The sequence below is a fragment of the Muntiacus reevesi genome, chromosome 4 (assembly GCF_963930625.1).
Source record: "Muntiacus reevesi chromosome 4, mMunRee1.1, whole genome shotgun sequence".
In the NCBI taxonomy this organism is placed as follows: Eukaryota; Metazoa; Chordata; class Mammalia; order Artiodactyla; family Cervidae; genus Muntiacus; species Muntiacus reevesi.
This window is the reverse complement of record NC_089252.1, coordinates 157,568,292-157,594,657: the sequence shown is the minus strand read 5'-3', so window position 1 is coordinate 157,594,657 and position 26,366 is coordinate 157,568,292. Positions and strand designations below refer to the sequence as shown.

Sequence of the window (26,366 nt, the reverse complement as noted above, 5' to 3'; positions counted from 1 at the left end):
ATTAAAGTAAATGATCATCATATAGTCCAGTTGTTTTTAAGCATAGTTGCTCATTAGAAACATATCTGGACCTCTAGAAAAAAAGAGTAATATCTGAGCATTTGCATTTTTCAAAAAATTTCAAGATAATTCTGATATGCATCTGAATTTTTTAAAGTGATTACATGTTTTTCTATCAATTCCTAGTTTTGGCGATATAGAGTTACATTATTTTTCTGTTGACCAATCATGATACAATGGTATTAAGTCAGTAACAGTTGCATAATCACAATAGTAAAAGATGTTTCTCAGTTTTCACAATCAATAGCCAGACAAAAAAGAAAAGCTAATTACAACTGCAAACCATAATGGGAACATGATTAACTTAACAATATAAAATAATTACATACAATTTGAGGGGGTTAAGCAGAGTGACGTGGTAAGCTGAAGTGCATACATGCATATGTTTTCATCCACCCAGCCAGTCCATGTCTTTTTGCTGGTGCATTTAATCCATTTACATTTAAGGTAACTACCTATGTGTATTAGTATGTCATGCAAAATGCCAGGCTAAAGAAAACACAATCTGGAATCAAGACTGCCAGGAGAAATACCATAACCTCACATATGCAGATAACACCACCCTTGTGGCAGAAAGTGAAGAGGAACTAAACAGCGTCTTGATAAAGGTGAAAGAGGAGGGTGAAAAAGTTGGCATAAAACTCAACATTCAGAAAATGAAGATCATGGCATCCAGTCCCATCACTTCATGGCAAATAGATGGGGAAACAATGGAAACAGTGAGAGACTTTACTTTCTTGGGTTCCAGAATCACTGCAGATGGTGATTTGCAGCCATGAAATTAAAAGCTTATTCCTTGGAAGAAAAGCTATAACCAAGTAAGTGAAAGTTGATCAGTCATGTCTGACTCTTGGCAACCCTATGGACTATATAGTCCATTGAATTCTCCAGGCCAGGATCCTGGAGTGGGTAGCGTTTCCTTCTCCAGGGGATCTTACCAACCTACACACTTTATATCTTCTCATTGGTGAATTTAATCCACTTATATTTTGATTTTTTTTTATTCAACATAAAATATATGTAAGAGAAGGGAAGAACATAGTCATACTATCAAGACAGTTAAAGACAGAGCCCAAAACAGGTATAAAACTTGAAATAGCATCGTTTGTTGTTTTATCTTAAAAATTCATAGAAATTTTGCAGTCTACTTTATAACAAAGATGTACCTGTATTAATGCAATATGTCTTAACTTGGAGGAAAATCAATGTTGCATAAAAAATAGTAAGTCGATTGTGTGACTCTCATTACTGCTATGTACACTAATTTGAAAATAAGCTACATTTTACCTAAGAATTATTAGTCCATTTTAGTCTTGTTACCATCAGCAGCATAAATTAATCCTTTAATACATTTATTTCTATGGTATTTGCTCTGTACATTGACATGTTTTTGCACTTTTCAGGGAAATCTAAATTTCAAACAAAATAATATTTTGTACTAAGATTTCTTTTAACTTAGCATTTTAAAAAGTGTTATATGCTTATTTATGATAAAATAATTAAACTACTGAAATGTATTAAATAGAAAATAGAGGCTGATCAACATCATAATTGTTCTTCAAGGAGGTAACATTGATATATAGACCTACAGAATCAAATTATATTTTAAAGATGTTAAAGAAAGTTGCTTCTCCTATCTTTTTTTCAAATTAGGGAATCTATAATTTATATTTTAATATTACTATGACAAATTTTAGGGAGGAGTCAACTTTGCCAGGGTTCCAGAATTCAAACACATTTCTCTGGAGTCTCTGTCAGGTCAAGTTCTGGGATTATTTTTTACAAAAGTTCATAAATGGTTGGTTCAGATTTTTTGAATATTCTTTCTGCTCAGTATTAAATAGTTTATAGGAATAGAGAGGGCAACAAGAAAAGAAAAACTGACTCAGAAATGTTTTCTTTAAGTAAATTTTGATCTACACTATGAATTAATTCTTAAAATGGCATAATTTAAATATTTCAATACAAAGTAACACAGCAATTTTTATGTTTCTCAGTTGTTACCCAAACTACTCTTGGAAGTGTACTGAAGAGACCAAGAGTATTCACAATAATAGGTCACATTGTTGCACTTTCTGTTGTGAGTTTTTACCTCTGTAGCAGAGATAAAATGCATGCAAGATACAACACAGTGAATTCGAATCAGATTATTTTGTTTGAAATTTTGGCTCCACCACAAATAGGGCTTCCCTGATAGTTGGTTAAGAATCCACCTGCAATGTGGGAGACCTAGGTTCAATCCCTGGGTTGGGAAGATTCTCTGAAGAAGGGAATAGCTGCCCACTCTATCTGGAGAAGGAAACGGCAACCCACCCCAGTATTCTTGCCTGGGGAATCCCATGGACAGAGAAGCCTGGTGGGCTGCAATCCATAGGGCTGCAAAGAGTTGGACACAACCGAGTGATTTTCACTGATGGTATGGTCACTGTATCCCTCTTGTCATCAGTAAAATATCAATAATGATGCTACTGTCACCTCCTAAGTGTAATAATTCACATTATAGCACTGAATATATTACCTCAAAGGAATTATGAATTCAATAATGGTTGTTTTGATTTTATTACTTTACTATTGATCATATGGATGAAAGAGATAAAACAATACACTCTTTAGAGTGATTTGAAAATGTTATGAAAATTCCCAAACAAATATTATTTCTTGAAAAGTGAAAACTAATTTTAGCTGTTTATCTGGATCCTGGAAATAACACTCGAAAAAAGAGAAGAAAAAAATACAATAATCTAGCTAAGAGTTAGGCTTTCCCAGTGGCTTAGTGGGTAAAGAATCTGCCTGTAATGTAGAGACAAGGGTTCAGTCCCTGGGTTGGAAAGATCCCCTGAAGGAGGAAAATGGCAACCCACCCCAGTATTCTTGAGCCTGAAAATTTCCATGGACAGAGGAGCCTGGTGGGCTACAGTCCAAAGAGTTGCAAAGAATTGGACACAGTTGAGTGACTGAAGCATGCACAGCTAATAGAAATTTATATATATCTTTCTTAAGAATTGAAGTGTAACAGCCTCAAGGCAAGTGACTGGTTAGGCATCAGAAACATGAATAATTACCGGGAAACAATGAATATCATTATCAGGTGAATAAAACAGTGAAACATTCTTTTCTTCAGTGTGGAAAAGATCTACATGTAACAATGGAATAGGATCAAATTAGTTAGTGCTGTGATAAAAGTATGCATGGAATGACATCACAGACCAGAAGTAGTGATTTGGAGAATGTGGAGGGAATTGAGATAGGATGGATGGTGGTAGCCGGACACTGGAAGTTCTTGAATACCAAACTAGAGTGTTGAAACTTAAATTTGTGACAAGGCGTGAATGGCTGTTGAGCAGGATTTTTACATCATCTGAAACGCTGTTCTCTGGACAGCTCTATGAAATGAGAACTGGGAAGACAGGAAATTAGAGTTTGGGGTTGGAAAACCTCAGAACAGCATATAAAGACTTCAAGTTTTGCAAAGCTGATGCCTTGGGTCTTGACTATTTCAAAATATCAGTAATCTCAATATTATTTCAAAAGTCTTATCATATAGATACTAGTTAAATGAGCATGGGCTTTAAATGATTATTCTTAAAAAGAATAACAATAAGCATTCTTAATATTTATAGAAAGCTACAACAAATAACTAAACTTTTACCAATATCAAAAACATATGTTTTAAGAGGAAAATTCAAGGAAATAGAAAAAATATGGGTATATATTTACTTTTGACTTTACAAAAATTATTTTTACAGACAAATATCCAGAGATCTAGATACCTGTTGAGTACATGTTGAAGCATCTTTGGACTGTATGTAAGAGTGACAAAATTTAAAGCACAAGGAGCTTTAAATAAATAAAGGCCATATACATGGGCAAAATGGCACCATCTCCTGATTTAGAGACAGACAGTTGTCTTGAACTATTTGTTCTAAAGTGATCTATTCTTGAAAGTAGTTTGTCTTTTAGTTGACAAATTTTCTAGATGATAATTTGCTAGGACAGAAATTGTCTGTCTTAATAAAAGATTAAAAATAAAGTTAAACACAATCTCAAAGATAAGAAAAACAGGAGAAAGGTATTTCTTAGATAGATTGATAGCAAGAGATAGATAGCTTCCCTAGTGGCCCAGATGGTGAAGTGTTTGCCTGCAACGCAGGAGACCTGGGTTTGATCCCTGGGTTGGGAAGATCCCCTGGAGAAGGAAATGGCAACCCACTGCAGTATGCTTGCCTGGAAAAATCCATGGACGGAGGAGCCTGGTAGGTGACAGTTCATGGGGTTGCAAAGAGTTGGACATGACTGAGCTACTTCACTTCACTTCAAGAGATAGATACATGCAATTTCAAATTGCATTGTAAGGAAAAGATGATTCCCCGGAAGTCATATCTTTTTATATTTCTTATTTTATTATTAATAAAAATAAGAATAAAGAATTATTAGATCCCAGATTATTTTCAAAGATTCTTAAAGTATTAAGTGGCAACTACCTCTATAATTTGAGAATTTTTTAAATGCTGGACAAAATATGAAAAAATGGCAATATTATATCATGGGCCTGTAGTTTTAGGTGGTATATAAAAGTGCATCTAGGAATTTTATATCTAAAGTTTAAGTTTTATAGTAAAGATATACCAGCACAAAATCTATGAAATTAATTGGTAAACACTGATAATAAGTTATTACAAATGCAATTTATAATAAATAGCATGAGTTCACACAAAAGAGGTTGTATCATTTTTCTTATCTTTTCATAAAAGGATGGGTATGATAGTGTGTAAGAGAGTGAGAATCAACTATAATTTATCTTGCATTAATATAATTTTTCATTTTGCTTTATTTGATAGCTATCAAAGTCTTAGGAAAAGAAAGTATAGATAATATAACTTATCTATGCTAACACAATGAGCTAGGAAGTATTTTTCAAATTACAAGTAAATATTCAGTGAATTTTGAAATCAGTTTCGCAGGTCAAGATCTGCATTAAAAAAGTAATAGAAAAGAATAGGAAATCATAGTAATTAAAAAAAGAGAAAATATGAGCTAAGAATAAGTATTATTTCATATTGTTTTATTTAATTATGTGTGCCCAGAGTTGAGATATAAAGTTCATTGTTGTTGGTCAGTTGCTACATCATGTCGGACTTTTTGTGACTCCATGGACTGTAAACCTGCCTCGCTCCTCTGTCGATGGGATTTCCCAGGCAAGAATACTGGAGTGGGTTGCCATTTCCTCCTCTAGGGGATTTTACTGATGCAGGTGTTGAAACTGCATCTCCTGCATTGGTAGGCAGATTCTTTTACAACTGAACCACTAGGGAAGCCTGATCATATCTAACAGGGAGCTGGTAAAGTATCAGAACCTTCAAATAGAGAACTTCAGTAATTCAAATGCAGTACTTTTTTAGTTTTGGTTACATATTGGGAAAGCCATGAGAGTTGTTCCTTTTTGATTACCTAAAAATTAGGCAGGGTTTCACAGGATTTAAAACTGTGTCAGTAAAAATTTTTTAGGGATTTAAAAGTAGTGTCTACTTTACTAATGCATTAGTAAAAATGCTAAGCAAATGTATATAAAATTTTATATTAAAATTTTTTCAGAACATGTATTTGGAATCATAAGCAATTATATTCTAATCTCAATATCATATACTGTATATTAATATCAAGGAGGTTAAAATAGTGTGTCCTATATATCACTGAAAGGCTTTAGTTGCCTTCATAGCATATGTGCTGCTGAAGCGAGCACTTCAGTTGTCTTCATAGAATTCAATCTCTTATTACTTCTAAGTTGCTATGGAATATAATCTTAGATATGAGTGATTTCACAATTGAGATTGTGATCGCTATTGCTCTCATGGATGCTTATTAAAATAAATTTTTTTTCCTTGGTTGAACAAATATAGGTCCTAACATAAGCCAGTGTATAGTTTTCATTTGATATTTTGATATAAAGTTCTTATTGAAGTATCATGATAGCTCAATGGAGATTCTTTTTACTGTATATCTTTTCCTTCAATTTCTTGGAGGAAAACAACTTTCATTTGCAGAGCCATGCCAACAATAAAATTATGATTTCATTCTGGTCCAGCAAACTAAAATAAACAAATTATTTACTCCCACTTACCTTGCTACATGATTAATTACAGGAGCAAAATTGGTTGGCCCATACAGTTGCACAGATTTCAGACTCCTATAATAAGCTTCCATGACACCATCAATGCCAGCACAGTAGGGGTTTTGGGGGTTCCCATTCTGTAGAAATTTACAGCAAAAACAGCAAAGAATGAATAATGTCTATAAAAATAAACTAAAAAAGAGAACAATACATGTTGATATCCATAAAGGTTTTGTTAAAGAAAACTCAGTTATATATTTATAATAGCAAATAATAATAATAAATTGAGTAATCAACAATAGATTATAATATATCAATATTAAATAGATTGTGATATGCAGTAATGTGCAATCATTAAAAATGGATACTTTTCAACTAAAGAGCAGAAGAAAATTCTAAATAATCTTGAGAAGTTGAATATCACAACATTTTATGATTAATACTGTCTTATACACAGATCTATGAACGTATAGAGATGAACATATAAAAATCTGAAAAGAAGGAAACAAAATATTAGTAGAGTGACTACCTCTGAGTTGTTAAATAATTGTCAATTTTTATTTCATTGTTTAGATTATTCTATATTTTCCAAGGTTTCTGAAGTGATGTGTATCAAAATCAGGAAAAATACTATCAATTCAAATAGTTTTACTTTATGGAAGTTCAGTTCAGTTCAGTCGCTCAGTTGTGTCCGACTCTTTGCGACCCCATGAACCGCAGCACGGCCAGGCCTCCCTGTCCATCACCAACTCCCGGAGTCTACCCAAACCCATGTCCACTGAGTCAGTGATGCCATCCAACCATCTCATCCTCTGTTGTCCCCTTCTCCTCCCGCCTTCAATCTTTCCCAGCATCAGGGTCTTTTCCAGTGAGTCAGCTCTTCGCATTATGGAAGTAAAAACGTAAAATATCTGCCACTTTCACATTTTCAGGTCAAAATTGCTAACCCCAAATAAAGAAGGGATCAAAGGGAATGTAATTTGGTGTGAGTAGCATCAAGACGAGGTAAAGTGAGAGGAATTAGAGAAACCTGTTCATATTGTTCAATGGAATTGGAGCTTGCCACAGGAGTTCTTGGGCTTCCTAGGTGGTCAGCGGTAAAGAATCCTTCTGCAATGCAGGAGATGTAAGAGGCGTGGGTTGATCTCTGGGTCCGGAAGATCCCCTGGAGGAGGGCATGGCAACCCACTCTAGTATTCTTGCCTGAAGAATCCCATAGACAGAGGATCCTGGCAGGCTACAGTCCATGGGGTTGCAAAGAGTCGGACATGACTGACGTGACTTAGCACAGCACAGGAGTTCTTATTCGGCAGATAGAATCTAGAAGGGCAACTGGAGGCTTAGCCCAGCTTTCTCATACTCTGAATGCTCTGTTATTAAGGTTTAATGCTCTGAGTCCAGATTCCACAAATAACACAAATAAGGCTTTGTTAGCTACTGCTATTTAGCAAACCATTCCAAAAGGCAGTGGCTTGAAACAGCAGGCATTTATTATCCCATATATTTTTTAGCCAGGTGATTTTTACTCTGGGTCTCTCACGAGCTTACGGTCAAGAAGCTAACCTCGGCTGCAGTCATCTGAAAGCTTGACAGAGTTGGACAATCTGCCTCTAGGAAGGCTCACCTGCATGGTTTGCTGGCAGTAAGCTAAAGGAACTTTGCAAAGGGCTGCTTGAGTATTCCAACAACAGGGTGGCTAACGTCTCCAAAATGAGGGCAAGGAGGAAGCTCCAATAAGCCCCGAAACTAATCTTATAAGTTGCAGAGCATTACTTTTAGTTTCATCTACTTTTTAGAAATGAGTCACTAAGTGTAGCCTACATTCAACAGAGGAGGAATTAGGCTCCACCTCTGGAAGGGGGGTAACATTAAAAAAAATGTAGTTATGATTTTAAAACACTAGAGACAGTAACCATGCTTAAGCATGTTAAGTGAAAGTCACTCAGTCATGTCTGACTCTTTGCGACCCTATGGAATATACAGTCCATGCAATTTGCTAGGCCAGAATATGGGCATGGATAACCTTTCCCTTTTCTAGGGGATCTTTTCAACCCAGGTATTGAACCCAGGTCTCCCACATTGCAGGAGGATTCTTTACCAACTGAGCTATCAGGGAAGCCCAACTAAACATAATCACTATGCTTAAACATAATGAGCATGTATTTTTTTTTGTTTGTTTTGTTTTTTTTCCATTTATTTTTATTAGTTGGAGGCTAATTACTTTACAATATTGTAGTGGTTTTTGCCATACATTGACATGAATCAGCCACGGATTTACTTGTATTCCCCATCCCGATCCCCCCTCCCACCTCCCTCGCCACCTGGTCCCTCTGGGTCGTCCCAGTGCACCAGGCCTGAGCACGTGTCTCATGCATCCAGCCTGGGCTGGTGATCTGTTTCACCCTTGATAATATACATGTTTCGATGCTGTTCTCTTGAAACATCCCACCCTCGCCTTCTCCCACAGGGTCCAAAAGTCTGTTCTGTACATCTGTGTCTCTTTTTCTGTTCTGCATATAGGGTTACTGATTTTAGGCATATAAAATGTATTATACATCTGCCTTAAGGGAACAATTACAAACCAGGATAGTTCTGATAGTTCTGATCAGCATTTGAACATTTTGACTGGGATGGGATTTATATTCCTATAAAACTATGTATTTCCTTTATTCCTCTGGAAACAACAAGGTACCATTTTCCCCATCATTTTATTTATGTTGATAGAATGATTTTCTAAATCTTTAAAAAATTTATTTCTTAAAATAATTACATGGGGAATTGTTTTTTGCTTGTTAAGACAAATAAAAATAAGCTTATGTGAGGCTCTAACACAAAAGTAAAATGCAGATTGTTTTTGAAAATAAATACACTTAATTTTGTTGTTTACTAAGGAAGAGGGCAGAAGATTTTCTTTTAAGGTCTGTGGCCGTGTGCTTATTAGATATATTTCCTCCTAAGATTTACTTTACACTATTGTATCTCAAGTTTAGTTCAGTTCAGTCACTCAATCCTGTCCAACTCTCTGCGACCCCATGGATTGCAGCATGCCAGGCTTTCCTGTCCATCATCAACTCCAGGAGCTTACTCAAACTCATGTCCATCGAGTCGGTGATGCCATCCAACCATCTCATCCTCTGTCGTCCCCTTCTCTTTCAGCCCCCAATCCCTCCCAGCATCAGGGTCTTTTCTAATGAGTCAGTTCTTTGCATCAGGTGGCCAAAGTATTGGAGTTTCAGCTTCGGCATCAGTCCTTCCAATGAATATTCAGGACTGATTTCCTTGAGAATTGACTGCTTGGATCTCCTTGCAGTCCAAGGGACTCTCAAGAGTCTTCTCAACACCACAGTTCAAAAGCATCAGTTCTTCAGCACTCAGCTTTCTTTATAGTCCAACTCACGCATCCATACATGACTACCGGAAAAACCATAGCTTTGATTTGATGGACCTTTGCTGGCAAAGTAATGTCTCTGCTTTTCAATATGCTGTCTAGGTTGGTCATAGCTATCCTTCCAAGGAGTAAGCATCTTTTAATTGCAGTCACCATCTGCAGTGATTATGGAGCCTAAAAAAATAAGGTCTCAATGATCACTGTTTCTATTGGTTCCCCATCTATTTGCCATGAAGTGATGGGACCGGATGCCATGATCTTAGTTTCTGAATGTTGAGCTTAAAATCAACTTTTTCACTCTCTTCTTTCACTTTCATCAAGAGGCTTTTTAGTTCTTTGCTTTCTGCCTTAAGGGTGGTGTCATCTGCATATCTGAGGTTATTGATATTTCTCCTGGCAATCTCGATTCTAACTTGTGCTTCCTCCAGCCCAGCATTTCTCATGATGTACTCGGCATATAAGTTAAATAAGCAGGGTGACAATATACAGTATTCATGTACTCCTTTCCTGATTTGGAACCAGTCTGTTTTTCCACGTCCAGTTCTAACTGTTTCTTCTTTACCTGCATACAGGTTTCTCAGGAGACAGGTTAGGTGGTCTGGTATTCCCATCTCTTTAAGAATTTTCCAGTTTGTTATGACCCACACAGTCAAAGACTTTGGCATAGTCAATAAAGCAGAAGTAGATGTTTTTTCTGGAACTCTCTTGCTTTTTCGAGGATCCACGGATGTTGGCAATTTGATCTCTGGTTCCTCTGCCTGTTCTAAATCCAGCTTGAACATCTGGATGTTCCTGCTTCACATACTGTTGAAAACTTCAGTGTCTTCAGGTACAGTTTAATGAGTAATTGTGTTTTCAGATACAGTTAATGAGTCATCAAGTATCATTGTGAGCCATGACATTCCACAATCAAAACTGCTAAAGTGGTAATACGGGGATATTTTCCCTGTCTTTTTCCACAATACCTATTCCTACACATATTTAAAAAAAAAAGCTGGGGTTTACCTTAGATCCTTTTGATTAAAACTCAACTTCAACATTTGTGCCAGCCTCAAACTCACCAATTAGGGATTTAAAATTTTTGTTAAAGAGCTCTTGTAGGGAAAGAGCAATTGGCCATGATGGCAATGGTCAGGTTCCCTTGCCCCAGGACCTCTTGCTTTTGCTTCATGTTTCATAAGCAATGACTTTCCATGGTCATGTAACATCTGAGATCATTTATAGCACTGTACCTGTGTGTCAAAATGGACTCAATTTGGTCATGGGCCACTTTTTTTTTTTTTTTTCCTGTAGAATAATATCAATTCAGTTCAGTTAGGTCGCTCAGTCATGTCCAACTCTTTGCGACCCCATGAATCACAGCACGCCAGGCCTCCCTGTCCATCACCAACTCCTGGAGTTTATTCAAACTCATGCCCATCAAGTCGGTGATACATCCAGCCATCTCATCCTCTGTCGTCCCCTTCTCCTCCTGCCCCCAATCCCTCCCAGCATCAGGGTCTTTTCCAATGAGTCAACTCTTCACATGAGGTGGCCAAAGTATTGGAGTTTCAGCTTCAACATCAGTCCTTCCAATGAACACCCAGGACTGGTTTCCTTTAGGATGGACTGGTTGGATCTCCTTGCAGTCCAAGGGACTCTCAAGAGTCTTCTCCAACACCACAATTCAAAAGCATCAATTTTTTGGCGCTCAGCTTTCTTTACAGTCCAACTCTCACATCCATACACGACCACTGGAAAAACCATAGCCTTGACTAGATAGACCTTTGTTGACAAAGTAATGTCTCTGCTTTTTAATATGCTATCTAAGTTGGTCATAACTTTCCTTCCAAGGAGTAAGTGTCTTTTAATTTCATAGCTGCAGTCACCATCCACAGTGATTTTGGAACCCCAAAAAATAAAGTCTGACACTGTTTCCACTGTCTCCCCATCTATTTGCCATGAGGTGATGGGACCAGATGCCATGATCTTAGTTTTCTGAATGTTGAGCTTTAAGCCAACTTTTTCACTCTCCTTTTTCACTTTCATCAAGAGGCTTTTCAGTTCCTCTTCACTCTCTGCCATAAGGGTGGTGTCATCTGCATATCTGAGGTTACTGACATTTCTCCCAGCAAACTTGATTCCAGCTTGTGCTTCATCCAGCCCAGCGTTTCTCATGATGTACTCTGCATATAAGTTAAATAAGCAGGGTGACAATATACAGCCTTGACGTTCTCCTTTTCCTGTTTGGAACCAGTCTGTTGTTCCATGTCCAGTTCTAACTGTTGCTTCCTGACCTGCATACAGGTTTCTCAAGAGGCAGGTCAGGTGGTCTGGTATTCCCACCTCTTTCAGAATTTTCCACAGTTTATTGTGATCCACACAGTCGAAGGCTTTAGCGTAGTCAATAAAGAAGAAATAGATGTTTGTCTGGAACTCTCTTGCTTTTTCGATGATCCAGTGGATGTTGGCAATTTGATCTCTGGTTCCTCTGCCTTTTCTAAAACCAGCTTGAACATCTGGAAGTTCTCGGTTCACATATTGCTGAAGCCTGGCTTGGAGAATTGTGAGCATTACTTTACTAGCGTGTGAAATGAGTGCAACTGTGCAGTAGTTTGAGCTATATAAGCTTCACCTGAAAAGCCCTTGCAGCTGTGTTAGGGCTGTGTCTGCTGGGTCAGTCATCAGAGAATATAGCATGGCTGCACTATGGCTGCCGTACCAGCATCAGAGAATACACAAGTCTGCAGTTCCTATGGCTCCTTGAATCTTCTTCCAGCTTCCTCACTTGCACCTTACCTACTCCGGGTTCAGTGAGCAGTGTGAATAGTGAGACACCTCCCTTGCTATCTGAAGATTATTTGAATTCAATGCGATAAACATATTAATGATTGTTAATATATATATCACAAATTTTTACCATGGAAATATGAGGGTTTGTTAACATTAGGTAGTACACTAATTGCCAGATTGACATGGACTGAAGTTTTTCTATTTTCCATTTTCAGCATCTACAGTTATATATTGCAGTTATTTAGGAAGAAGTTAACACAAAAATTAAATGGAGTACTATCTCTCTGAAGACCTACTTAACCTTGTCTGTCTTATTCAAGAAAAAAGTGCTTTGAAAAAAAGTTAAAGTCATATAATTATTAAGTAAAATTAAAGATGAGGCATTAACATCATCACTTTCACCAATTTTAGAAACTATTTTTCATAAATTTAGAGTGCGACCTTCTATAAATATTTGAGTTTGGTTCAAAAAATCATTTAAGATGCAAATAATAAAAAGTCTCTCCTTTGCATAGGTTTGGTTGTAAGGAATGAATACATAGGCAGGAAAAGCAGAAAAGGAGAGAATTAGAGAACAAATGGAAAAAATCATACACAAAGGTGAGGAAAAACTTGTGGAAGGAAAATTAATATCATTTAGCTTAGTATAATTTTTTTTTTATTATTCCTTTGTTAAGCTTTAAAATAGTCAGGACCTTTTTCCTGAGGCACACAAGACATAGGATCACATGAGTGATTTTCATGGTTTTATAAGTTTCTGGTAAAATTTAATTCTCTAGGACACAACAAAATCCCAATAGATATTCATTTTTTATATGTCATTGGGGGTGGTAGCATATGGGCTATTTTACAGAAGAAAATTAAAACCTCCAGTAACCTTTCCCAAAATGGGGATGATGGAACAGAAAAACCAAGAATACATATGGGGAAAAAAATTAAAATACAACTCTTAACATATATTAAAGAAGATAAAGTCTAATCATATAGGAGCTTCTGGAAGTGTGTGTGTGTACCTAATGGGGTTCATAAAGGACATATCTAAGAGGTGGTATTATTATAGGTGCTTTTATAAAATGTGGTTTAGTAGTGGTTAAGAACAAAGATTCTATAATAAGACTGACCTGGGTTCAAGTCCTGTCTTCTGGAAACCTGATTAAATTCTGTGACTCTGGGCTAGATTATACAACTCCTGGGAGCACTCTTTTCACTGTATTTAATTTGAGTGGCTCTTGATAGTAGTGTGATGTGTCATTCATCTCATGACATACCTATCAGACAAGAATTTTATGAAGATTGTACAAGAAATGAGCATAAAGTACCTGGTTTGATACTCAGTAATTAGTAAATACTTGAATTATTTGTCTATTCTTGCAGAACTAAAAAAAAAAATCCCACATTTTATTTTTGTAACAAGGATAAGAACAACAAAAAATACCTACAAAAATATTGGGCACAGAAGACTTTAATTTTACAAAATATAGGGTAAAGCAGGGAGGCATTTCTATTAGGAAAATTTTAATTTTTTCTAAAATGATATCTAACAACTCCCACATAGTTTTCCTCATTATTTTTATCAAAAAATGCAAGTGAGAATATGGCTGATTGGGCCTATAAGCATTATCTGTGTGAAGTTTATTTTAAAGGTAGAATACAGTACATTGCTTATTTGTGTAAATTAAACATTAAATTTATGTAAATTAAACATTAAATAGATAAATATTTGAGTCACATCTACTCCATTATATTGAGACCATAATTAATTATACCTATAATTATTGCACTACATTTGAAAAATAATAATTCTACCAATAACTGATCCTTTATATTTGAAAAGAAATGACATTTTGGAAGATGGAAGAATAAGGATAGCTACTCATTCTTTGATACCTTCCCCTTGAGAGGTGAAGGTTACTTTCACTACCTTGAAACTGGGCTGAACTTAGTGACTTGCTTGACAAAAAAGGATGTAGGAGAAATAACTTTCTGAGACTTATAAGTCCTTGAAGTTTCTTCCCCAGCCTTTTAGAATATTGCTGTGTAAGAAATATGACTACCTTGAGACCACTACACTGTGATGGAAGCCCACGAAACCACATGGACAAACTGTATGCAGAAAGAAGGAAAGATGCCTAGAGAATCCAGGTATTTCAGCCATCCTAGCTGTAAGCATTAGTCATGAGCAAATGAGACATCTCAGTGGATGTACTAGCTCCAGGAGATATGACATGAACAAAACTGAGGAATCCAACCAACAGTCAGAATGGAACAGATATACGGCTCCAGTAGAATAATTCCAGCCATCTCTAGCCAATCAAGGCATTCCAGGTGTGGCCCCAGGTGTCTTGAACAAACGTACCATTCTCCTTGTATCATGCTCAAATTCTTGACCCACAAATCATGAATATAATGGAAGGTGCTATGCAGCAACAGAAAACCAGAATAGGTTTTAAATCATATACACTTTAGGTAGATTTGTTACTAATTTATTTGTCTTTTTTCCCATTAATATCATACTTCTAAATCAATCATTCACTAAAACTGAGCTGATTGTATAGTCATAAGAAGTTGCTACATGAGTAATTAAAGCATAAGAAGGGAACCTATGAAAAGATCCAAAATAATATTTATTTTTCAAAATATCAATTATTTCCATGTATTCTTACCAAAGCAAACTCATGAGATATCCTTCCATCTGGAGGCAGTTTTGCACCAAAACCTAAAGCAGGGAACATTTTATCACTGTCATAATCTTGAACGATTTCTCCCACTGCCTTCAGGGCCATACCATAGGCATTCAGTTGATAAGGATTCATGTAGTGGAGAGAAGTGGGCTGGGCGGGGTTGCCTATGACAGAAAAAAAAATTAAAACATGAGAGATCAAGTTAGAGGTATAATTTTTAGACATTTTTCTTGATATCTATTTCAGATTGAAATATCAATAATATGTTTTTCTGCCTATATTCATAATGTGTTAAACATTGGGTTGGCCAAAAAGTTCATTCAGGTTTTTACATAACATTTTATGGAAAAATCCAAGCAGACCTTTGGCCAACCCAATAGTTTCTTTTGGACACACAATGACATAAAGATATTTATTAAATTAGATCAGATATGTAGAAAATTTCCCAAAGATATTCAGACTTTTTTCAAAAATTATTTCTCATTGTCAATGCCATAGGCTATTCTTGAGTTTTAGCCCCAGAATCACAGAAATAATTTTGTTGATCATATTTTACTGTAATCTTTATTTAAAAGAAACAAACTTTGTGCCTTTAGCTTGACTCCTTATGCCTATAATCAAAGGACCCAACTGATATTAATAGGCTTTGACAATTATGAGCCTCCTTAAAGTTGTATCACAAACATAAATTGAATATGTGAGACCTATCCCAATTTAATCACTTGAAAAGAGAAGAACATGGTGATTTTCAAATTTATGCTGAAAATCTGAATCTGAAAAATTATTCAGTTTCTAACTAGACATTAAGTTAGGAGTAAAAAAGCCCAAAGTCAAGTCTTTCCATCTGTAGGACAACTAACTATAAAATTCCTGTTAGAAATCCTACTACAGTGTTTACTGAGAAGGCAAACTAAGATTATATGTGTGAAAGTGATTAAAAATTATAAAGCACCATAGAAATGTAAGACAAGGAAATGGCAACCCATTCCAGGATTCTTGCCTGGAAAATTCCATGGACAGAGAGGCCTGGTGGGCTATAGCACATGGGGTCTCAAAGAATCAGACAGGACTTCCTGACTAAACAAATAGAAATGTAACATTTAACTACTGCTGTTATTATTGTCTGAGTCACCCACTAATGTAGGATGTCTCACTTCAATAAAGATGAACTTGACAAAGAAAGCAATATATGCACCACGGCTCAAACACACAGATTCAGATTCAGTTGCCCTAATTACCAGCACAAAGGCAGCCTGAAGGTCCCTTTAGTTTCTTAAGTGAAAATGGAAATTAAATAGGACTTGTAGCAGTTCATAAAGCTCACTTCTACATTAAACCATTGCCCAAAGAAGGAAACCCGCAAAGCATAGTTCTTTTTTGTTAAGGAAAAAGTAATAATAAGCACTTGGGTTCCAGAGAGAAACAAAGTAAAGATCTCCCTTTAGTTTATAATGCATTTAACAACACCCAGAACATTTTTGGTTTAAAGATAACACATCGTGTAAATGCATATATATTTACAAGGATTGTCAGCATTCAAGGGCCACATGATAAAATTTTTTTTTAAAAGGGTGTTATGATCAAGACGGGCCCTAATGTTTCCTTCAGCTTGACTAACTTTAGAACGGTTTCTCCTGATTATAGGCACTTGACTTCTTATTTCTTAGAGCAGTTACTTTAGAAAACTTGGAATTGTGAATTCTTTCTGTGTTCCTCTGAAGTATAAACCTTCTACAATTCAGGAATGTCTTTCTCAGGGACCTGGGAGTCATTCCTTTGAAATGTAATAATCAAGAAAAATATCACCTCTGTTGCCTAGTTTCTATGGGACGGTAGGAGCCTAACTTCAATAGCTGCCAATTAATAAACACAGAAGGCTTCCCCATGGCTTAGTGGTAAGGAATCTGCCTGCAACGCAAGAAACCAGGAGACTGGGGTTCAATCCCTGGATCCTTGGGTCAGAAAAATCCCCTGGAGGAGTATATGGCAACCGATTCCAGAATTCTTGCCTGAAAAATCCCATGGACAGAGAACCTGGCAGACTACAGTCCAAACAGTCGCAAAGAGCTGGTTGCGACTGAGCATGCAGTAAACACAGATGGCCTAATCATACAGACTAATTTCGCCTCCAGTATCTCTCAATACCTTTCCACTAGCTCACAACAGCACTTATAAACTCTTTCATCTTTTGTTTTGGAGAAGAGTTCAATTTCTTTCTTCCACTGCTGTAGCTTTGGTCTCTACTGCAAAAATCCTCAACAGTCTTCCTTGTCTGTTTAACTTACCTGGTGCAATTTTTGACAGCTCTTTCTATTTTTTTTTTTTTTTTTTTTGCTGTTGTTGTTGAACTCCATCATTTAATAGATGAGTAAATGAACTTGAGCACTAAAATTGATTTAGTGCTTTATTCAGTGATTTTCTTTTATTTTTTTTTCCATTTATTTTCATTAGTTGGAGGCTAATTGCTTTACAATATTGTAGTGGTTTTTGCCATACACTGGCATGCATCAGCCATGGATTTACATGTATTCCCCATCCCTATCCCCCCCCCCCTCCACCTCCCTCTCTGATAGCTCTTTCTAAAGCAGAGATTTTTGTTTCTTGTTCAGAGACCTACTGGAACCACAGATAAATAATGCCTCTACTTGCCTAAGGGATTATTTAACCCAACTCTCAAATATAAGAGTTGTTACCCAACAGTTGCAATACACAACTAATTCTATTTCTCTAAGAGAACCACAACTTAAAAGCACTACTAGTACCCCAGCATATCTAAACACTTTGGCCTATCATGCCTAGCAGAGTCCAATTGTACCCATTCAAAGATGTTCCCTATCTCTTTCTAGCATCTTCACTCAGACCAATCTCTTCACTATATCACTAATACTACCTTTCTTTCCATCTCTACCACTCAGTTTGCCACCCAATCCTGAAACTCACTTTCTCCTCCTACAGTTTTTGTCTCACTTGCATGAGATGACCTTCCTTATTTATTCTAGCCTTTATTGTCTTTCCTCTTATACTCTTATGCTTTTGCGTTCTGCGCCACAGAATTTGGCAACTTCTTGAAACTGGGACCATAGTTGTACCTCCTCCATATCAGCAGCAATGCACATGGAAAAGTGGACTTGTAGTAAGTTAATAACATTGAGTTATCAGCTAATAACAATAATAAGAATAGCATAGAACATAACATACATGCTATTATAACATGTATGAACTTACTTCATGGTTCACTTACTCCCTTTTCAACAGGTCTATTACACTTTTTTTTTTTTATATCAAATAACTTTCAGATTAAGTAACTTGCCTGAATTACACTGTAACAATTGGTCAAACTAGAAGAATCTAGGCATATTCCACAGCTCTTACTGTTAGTTATAACTCTTTGTTTAAAATTTTGTAATATTTTAAACCATGAATACTATCAAACATATATGATTTTGTTTTAAAGGTCACTATGCCTTCACTAAAAAATAACACTTGAATAAGCTCTTTTAACTGGAGAAGGAAATAGCAACCCACTCCAGTATTCTTGCCTGGAGAATCCCATGGACAGAGGAGCCTAGCAGGCTACTGTCCATGGGGTGACAAGAGTTGGACATGACTTAGCGACTAAACAACCACCAAGCTCTTTTAAAAATTTATTGAGATATAATTTATATAGCTTATAATTAACCCATTTAGAGTGCACAATTCAATGATTTTAAGTATATTTAAAATATGTACAAGCATCAACAGTCAATTTTAGAGCATGTTCATCACCTCAAAAAAATGTACCTATTTACTATCATTCCCTTATTATTCTATCCAGCCCAGAATTAAACAATGACATCTACTTTCTGTCTCTTTAATTTACCTATTCTGGACATTTTCTACGAATAGAATCACATACCATGTGGTCTTTGTAGCTAGGTTTCACTCAGTACAGTGATTTCAAGGTTCATCTGTGTTGTAACATGTTTTAGCGCACCTTATTTCTTTCCTGTTTATTGCTGAATAGTATTCCACTGTATGAATATGCTACATTTTCAAACTCATTTATCAGTTTATGGGCATCTGGGTTGTTTCCACATTTTGGCTATTATGCTGCTATACCCCTAGATAGCATATTTAAAAGCAGAGATATTACTTTGTCAACAAAGGTCCATCTAGTCAAGGCTATGGTTTTTCCAGTGGTCATGTATGGATGTGAGAGTTGGACTGTGAAGAAAGCTGAGCGCCAAAGAATTGATGCTTTTGAACTGTGGTGTTGAAGAAGATTCTTGAGAGTCCCTTGGACTGCAAGGAGATCCAACCAGCCCATCCTAAAGGAGATCAGTCCTGGGTGTTCATTGGAATGACTGATGCTGAAACTGAAGCTCCAATACTTTGGCCACCTCATGTGAAGAGTTGACTCATTGGAAAAGACCCTAATGCCGGAAGGGATTGGGGGCAGGAAGAGAAGGAGACGACAGAGGATGAGATGGCTGGATGGCATCACCGACTCGATGGACATGGGCTTGGGTGGACTCTGGGAGTTGGTGATAGACAGGGAGGCCTGGCGTGCTGCGATTCATGGGGTTGCAAACAGTCAGACATGACTGAGTGACAAAACTGACTGACTGAAACATTCATATGTGAATTTTTGTGTGGACTTATGTTTTCATCTCACTTGTATATAAAGAGTGGAATTGCTAGTTCATATGGTAACTATGTGTAACAACTGGAGAACTGCCATAGAGTTTTCCAAAGTGGCTGCACTATTTTACATTCTCATCAGCAGTATGTGAGGGTGGGTTCCGATTGCTTCACATATTTGCCAACACTTGCTGTTTTCTGACTTTTGGATTATAGTCATCCTAGTGGGTATGAAATATTAGGTTGGCCAGAAAGTTTCTTCAGTTATTCTAAGTAAAAATAAAATACAAAGAGTAACATGGAAACTTATATTACCATATGTAAAATAGACAGCCAATGGGAATTTGCTGTCTGGCTCAGGAAACTCAAACAAGGGCTCTGTATCAACCTAGAGGGGTGGGATGGGGAGGGAGATGGGAGGGAGGTTCAGAAGGGAGGGGTTATATGTATACATATGGCTGATTCATGTTGAGGTTTCACAGAAAACAACAAAATTCTGTAAAGCAATTATCCTTCAACTAAAAAATAAATAAATCACAAAAAATAAAATAAAATACACATCTTTCATTTTCACCAGGAACTTTATTGAGAAACATATTCCTTGTTTTGTTCCACAACCTTATGTCATTTTCCAGACAACTTCATAATTTCATCTTCTCCCAATTTTTTTTATCATTTAAGCAAAGAGCTGTTTCAGGTGCCTTTTACAGTCTTCCAGGAAATTGACATTTCTTCCATGAAGGTAATTTTGTAAAGACTGAAATAAATGGATAATGGGAGGTGAAATGTCTGGTGAATATGGGGGATGAAGCAGCACTTCCCAGCCAAACTGTAACAGTTTTTGTCTGGTCATCAAAGAGACATGTGGTCTTGCAGTATCCTGATGGAAGAGTATGTGTTTTCTGTTGACTAATTCTGGATGCTTTTTATTAAGTGCTGCTATCAGTTGCTCTAATTGGGAGCGATACTTTTGCAATTAACCCAATGAGTTAATTAATTTGGCTTTCCAGAAGATGTTCATAATAGTGGGCTCCCTGTGGTATATCCCACCATATACACAACATTACTTTCTTTGGATTAAGGCCAACCTTTGATGTGGTTGATGGTGCTTCACTTAACTTTTCCCATGATTTCTTACATTTCACATTATTCTAGCATGTCCACTTTTCATCACCTGTCACAGTTTGCTCTAAAAGTGGAATGCTTTCATGATATTTAAGTAGAGAATCACATGCAGAAATATGATCAAGAAGGTTTTGTTTTTGCATAAGTTATATGGAACTCAAAGATCAAAGTGATGAACATAACCAAACTGGTACAAATGATTTTCAAAGCTTGATTTGGAAATGTTGAGTATGCTGGCTATCTTCGACGTGGTATAACATTGATTGTTCTCAATTAAAGTTTTGATGTCATTGTCATCAATTTCAAGTAGTCTACCAGACTGTGGAGTATCGTCCAGTAAGAAATCTCCAGCATGAAACTTTGCAAACCACTTTTGACATGTTTGTTCAATCACAGCACATTCTTTATAAATTGTACAAATCTCTTTCTGTCTTATTTTTGTGTTTCAGTTGCATTTTTACCTTTCTTGAAACATTAATAATAAAGCAAGATATGCTGAAAATATTGCTTTTTTCTTCCATCTTCAGTTCAAATGGCACACAAAAATCCACCAATCTTGATTTTTTAAAAATGCACACTGATATGACAGCTGCTACAATTCAATCTAACAAAATTGTTTCAAATGAAGTTAAAGACAACTAAACTCTATTAGAGCCATCTAACAGGAAAAACAAAACAAAAAAAAAGAGTGAACATTTTGGCCAACCCAATTGTATCTCATTATGCTTTTGATTTGCATTTCCTGATACATAAGCTGCCAAGTACCATTTCATGGGCTTACTGGTCATTTATATAGCTCTTTTGAATACCTGGAATATCATTTTTAATTGTACTATTTGTCTTTTTTTATTTATAAGAGTTCTTTATATTTTCTATATACAAATCCTCTATGAGATATCTGATTTGCTAACATTTTATTTCATTCTGGGGTTTGTCTTTTGACTTTGCTAATTATGCTTCATGGAGCATAAAATAGTTTTAGCTTTGATGGAGCTCAATTTATTTATTTTCTTCTCTGTTGCTCATGTGTTTGGTGTCATATCTAAGAATCAATTGTCAAATCCAAGATCATGACAATATATCTCTGTTTTCTTTTAATAGCTTTAAATTTTTAAACTTTACATTTAGATTCTTGATCTATTTTCTATTAGTGTTGTATATGATGCTAGGGTCCAAACTTTTTTTTTTTTTTGCATATGGGCATTCAGTTGTGCCAGTACCATTTGCTGAAGACAATATTCTTCCTCCCATTGAATTGTCTTGGTACTCTTCTCAAAATCAGTTAACTTAATATGCATGGGTTTATTTTTGGAATCTCAATTCTATTTCATTGATCTATGTATCTATTAATATTTTTATGCCAGCTCCACACTGCCTTGAAATTACTATCATAAGTTTTGAAAGTGAGGAGTATGAATCTTCCTGCTTTATTCTTTTTTATTCCTTCCAAATCTGCTTTGGTTCTTCTGAATCTCTTTAAATTCCATATGAATTTCTGGGTCAGTTATCCACTTCTTTTAAAAATTTGAAGAATCTTTCAGATTCTGATAGAGATTACAGTGAATCTGATAATCTCTGTGGAAAATATTGCCATCTTAACAATGCTGAATTTCCTAATCAATGAACATGACATGTTTTTCAGCTTATTTTCATGCTTAATTTCTTTCAAAGTTTTTCAGCATATAATTTCAGCATATAAATTTTGCACTCACTATCCTGGTAACTCAGACTGTGAAGAATCTTTTGTTAAATTTATTTCTAAGTACTGTATTCCTTTTGATATTATTAAAAAATGGAATTGTTTTCTTAATTTCATTTTCAGATTGTTCATTAGAAGTGTATAGAAAAAGAACTGATTTTTTTATATTGATCATTCATCCTTCAATCTTGCTAAACTCATTTATTCCAATTGATTTTTAGTGGATTCCTTAGGATTTTGTATGTGTTACATACAAGATTATGTCATCTGCAAATAAAAATAATTTTACTTCTTCCTTTCCGATCTGGATATCTTTTATTTTTTTCTTGCCTAATTGCCCTGGCCTCCAGTACAATGTAAAATAGAAGAAGAGAAAGCTCACATCCTTGTTCTTTTCCTGATCTTAAGGTGAAAGCATCCAGATTTCACTCTTAAGAATGATGTTTGCTATAGATTTTTCATATTTTCCCTTCACAAGGTTAATAAGTCACTTTCTATCCCAGTTTATATGTTTTTATTTGGCACAGCACGTAAGAATCCACCTGCCAAGGCAGGAGATGCAAGAGACATGGGTTCAATCTCTAGGTCGGGAAGATCCCCTGGAGCAGCAAATGGTAACCAGTCTCAGCATTCTTGCCTGAAAAATTCCATGGACAGAGGAGCCTTGCGGGTTTTTGTCCATGGGGTTGCAAAGAGTCAGACATGACTGAGCAACTGAGCACACACACATGCACACATGCACACACACACACACATTATAAAAGTATGTCAAACTTTGAGGTGGCCATGTGCGCCTTGCATTATCTTTGATTGGTATGGTGTATTACATTATTTGACTTTTGAATATTAAGCCAATCTTGCATTACTGAGATAAATTTTAATTGGTCATGATATACAATTCTTTTTACATACTGCTGGATTCAGTTTGCTAGTATATTGCTGAGAATTGTTATATCCATAAAAGGTATTGTTTTCTGATATTTCTTATGTTTTTATCTGGTTTTGGTATCAAGGTAATGCCTCTTGGATTGAGTTAGGAATATTCCTTCCTCTTCTATTTTTTAGAAGAATTTGTGAAGAATTTGTATTGATTCCTCTTTAAATAGAGTTCATCAGTGAAGCTATCTAAACCTGGGCCCACAGAAACTTTGTGGATAGTTTTTAAATTACTAATTCAATCTCAATTATAGGTTTTTCAGATTGTCTATTTTCTTAAGACAGTTTCAGTAGCTTGTATTGTTCCATTGAATACAGTCTTTTCTTCTAGCTGTTGTGCTAATGTTCATTGGTAAACAAAAGCTAGCATTTTAATCCAGTTGGACTTTAGGTATATATATTTCATATTTTACTGACTAAAACACATGTGTAAAAATCATCAACTTAAAGCCACAATGTTGAAGAATAAATTTACCATGTAGTCAAAGGATATATTAGAGTTTGGTTTTCTCACCTCTGCTAATAAGGCAGAGAATTTATTAGTAAAAGATTTTCTAGATCTGAATATCCTTCTTTGTACATGAGGGTGGTGGTGGTAGTACTCATTAAGTCGTGTCCAACTCTTGAGACCCCATGGACTGTAGCCTGCCAAGCTCCTCTGTCCATTGGGTTTCCCAGGCAAGAATACTGAAGAGGGTTGCCATTTCCTTCTCCAGGGGATCTTCCCAACCCAGGGATAGAACCTGGGTCTCCTGCATTGCAGGTGGTCTCTTGCACTGGGGGCAGATTCTCTACCTTCTCACAACTGTACGTGACCACTGGGAAGACCATAGCCTTGACTATATGGACCTTTGTTGGCAGAGTAATGTCTCTGCTTTTCAACACACTGTGTAGGCTTGTTATCTCTTTCTTGCTGAGAAAAAATCATCTGATTTCGTGGCTGCAGTCAACCATGTGCAGTGATTTTGGCACCCAAGAAGAGGAAATCGTTACTACTTCTACCTTTTGCCCTTCTATTTGCCATGGAGTAATGGGGGCAGATGCTATGATCTTAGTTTTTAAACTATTTAGTCTTAAGTCAGTTTTTTCACTCTCCCCCTTCACCCTCATCAAGCAGCTCTTTAGTTTCTCTTCACTTTCTATCATTATAGTGGTGTAATCTATATGTCTGAGGTTGTTGATGTTTCTCCCGCCTATCTTGATTCCAGCTTGTAACTCATCCAGTCCACATTTCTCACGATATGCTCAGCATATAGCTTAAATAAACAGGGTGACAGCAGACAGCCCTGTTGTACATCTTTCTTGATCTTGAACCCATCAGTTTTTCCATATGGGGTTCTTAACTGTTGCTTCTTGACCCACACACAGGTTTCTCAGGAGACAGGTAAGATGGTCTGCTATTCCCATCTCTCTAAGAACTTTCCAATATGTCATGATCTATACAGTCAAAGGCTTTAGCATAGTCAATGAAACAGAGATAGATGTTTTCCTGAAACTCTCTTGCTTTCTCTATAGTCCAGTGAATATTGGCAATTTGATCTCTAGTTCCTCTTTCTTTTCTAAACTCAGCATGGGATTTAGTTGATGATCCCTCTGAATCAATTGAATATAAATGTGCTAGCATGAGTAATTACTAAAAACAGTTGAATAAAAGAAAAGCAAGTTTCATGTACTTGAATTACATTTATATAAAATAATGTACAAAAAAGTACTATAAAAATGAGGATTATAGTTAGACATGCTTCAGAATTACAGCTATGTATGGAGAAAAAGGGAAGGGTACACAATGAGTTTAACTAAATGTAAAGTTTTCCTTTAAAAAATGTGTAAAACAAAAGAGACAGTATTTCAACAGTTAATAAATTTGAATGGGACTATTATGCTCTTTTGTTGTATTTCTTATAGTCTTAAACTATTTCATAACATTAAAAGAAGAAAAATCTGAATTTTTTATGAAGCACTTCAGAAGTATGTATATGTGGAAAGAAAATACCTAAACCTCATGAAAATGTTTATTTTTAATATAATAGATGATAATTCTTATTATAAGATAGTCATAATACTCACCATTTGATGCAGTAAAATCAATAGCCACTGTGAAATTGATTTGTGTGCTAAAATATAAATAAATAAGAATCATTAGTAATTGAATAACCTCATAAAAAGGAGTTTGATTTCTATTTTGGCTATATTTTTAATATCATTAATTTTCTTAAATGGTATTACTACAACTATGCTACAGCACACACTGAATAGTGTGATAGGCAGTTTTACAAGCTAAGAACTTAGCAAAATACTTTTACAATCATGCAACTATAACATACAAAATAAAGCATCAGGAATAAATATAGACCCTGTTTGAGGGCACAATAATTAAGTGAGAAGCTCATAATTAAGTCAAACTAAATAATAATTTGCCAGTATCCAATGTCAATATTTATTATTAATTTACTTTCAAGACTATTCTTTGGTCATTGTGAAATTATTATACCCTTAAAAGTATGGTGTTGCTAAAATCATGTCTAATAATATTTTTCCTTAAACTAATTCTTTCCAGTATTCCTGAAAAACAGGATTTTCTTTTGCTTTTTTCATAACTCAAGTGTTTCAAATACTGATCTACCCCTCAGTGCTCACAGTTTTCTTGTGTTTATGTGTGTATTTATAGATTACACAAATATCTACATAGATGAGATTGGTTATATATACTTAAAATTTTCAGTACATGGTAATTACCCAAAATTACTTTGCTGGATTAGAACCAAGGAACTGGCATTCACAGTAAAAATTCACTTTTTTTTTGATATACCTCTGACTCTTCCTATATGTAATTCCACTTCTTTCTGACCAAAGAAGGTATAAAGCACAAATAAATGACAATAATATGGGAAAACCTGCTATCAAATATAATTTACAAAATAACTTTTAATTTAAAAAGTAAATAATTTGAAAATATAAGTATGTAGTCTATGTTTG

General features: G+C 35.7%; 1 protein-coding gene across 2 annotated transcripts in view; it reads right to left on the bottom strand.

The window, feature by feature from the left end:
- CPNE8 (copine 8) overlaps positions 1–26,366 on the bottom strand; it is a 255,959-nt gene that overhangs the window by 25,770 nt on the left and 203,823 nt on the right. Inside the window, exons 14-17 of one of the 2 annotated variants that reach the window (XM_065934624.1) lie at positions 25,458–25,504; positions 15,115–15,174; positions 14,993–15,045; positions 6,179–6,306 (exon numbers count right to left, since the gene is read on the bottom strand). In XM_065934624.1, the coding sequence (XP_065790696.1) occupies positions 6,179–6,306; positions 14,993–15,045; positions 15,115–15,174; positions 25,458–25,504 (288 nt within the window). Of the gene's footprint in view, positions 1–6,178; positions 6,307–14,992; positions 15,175–25,457; positions 25,505–26,366 lie in introns of both variants that reach the window. The other variant, XM_065934622.1, reaches the window with a different exon arrangement.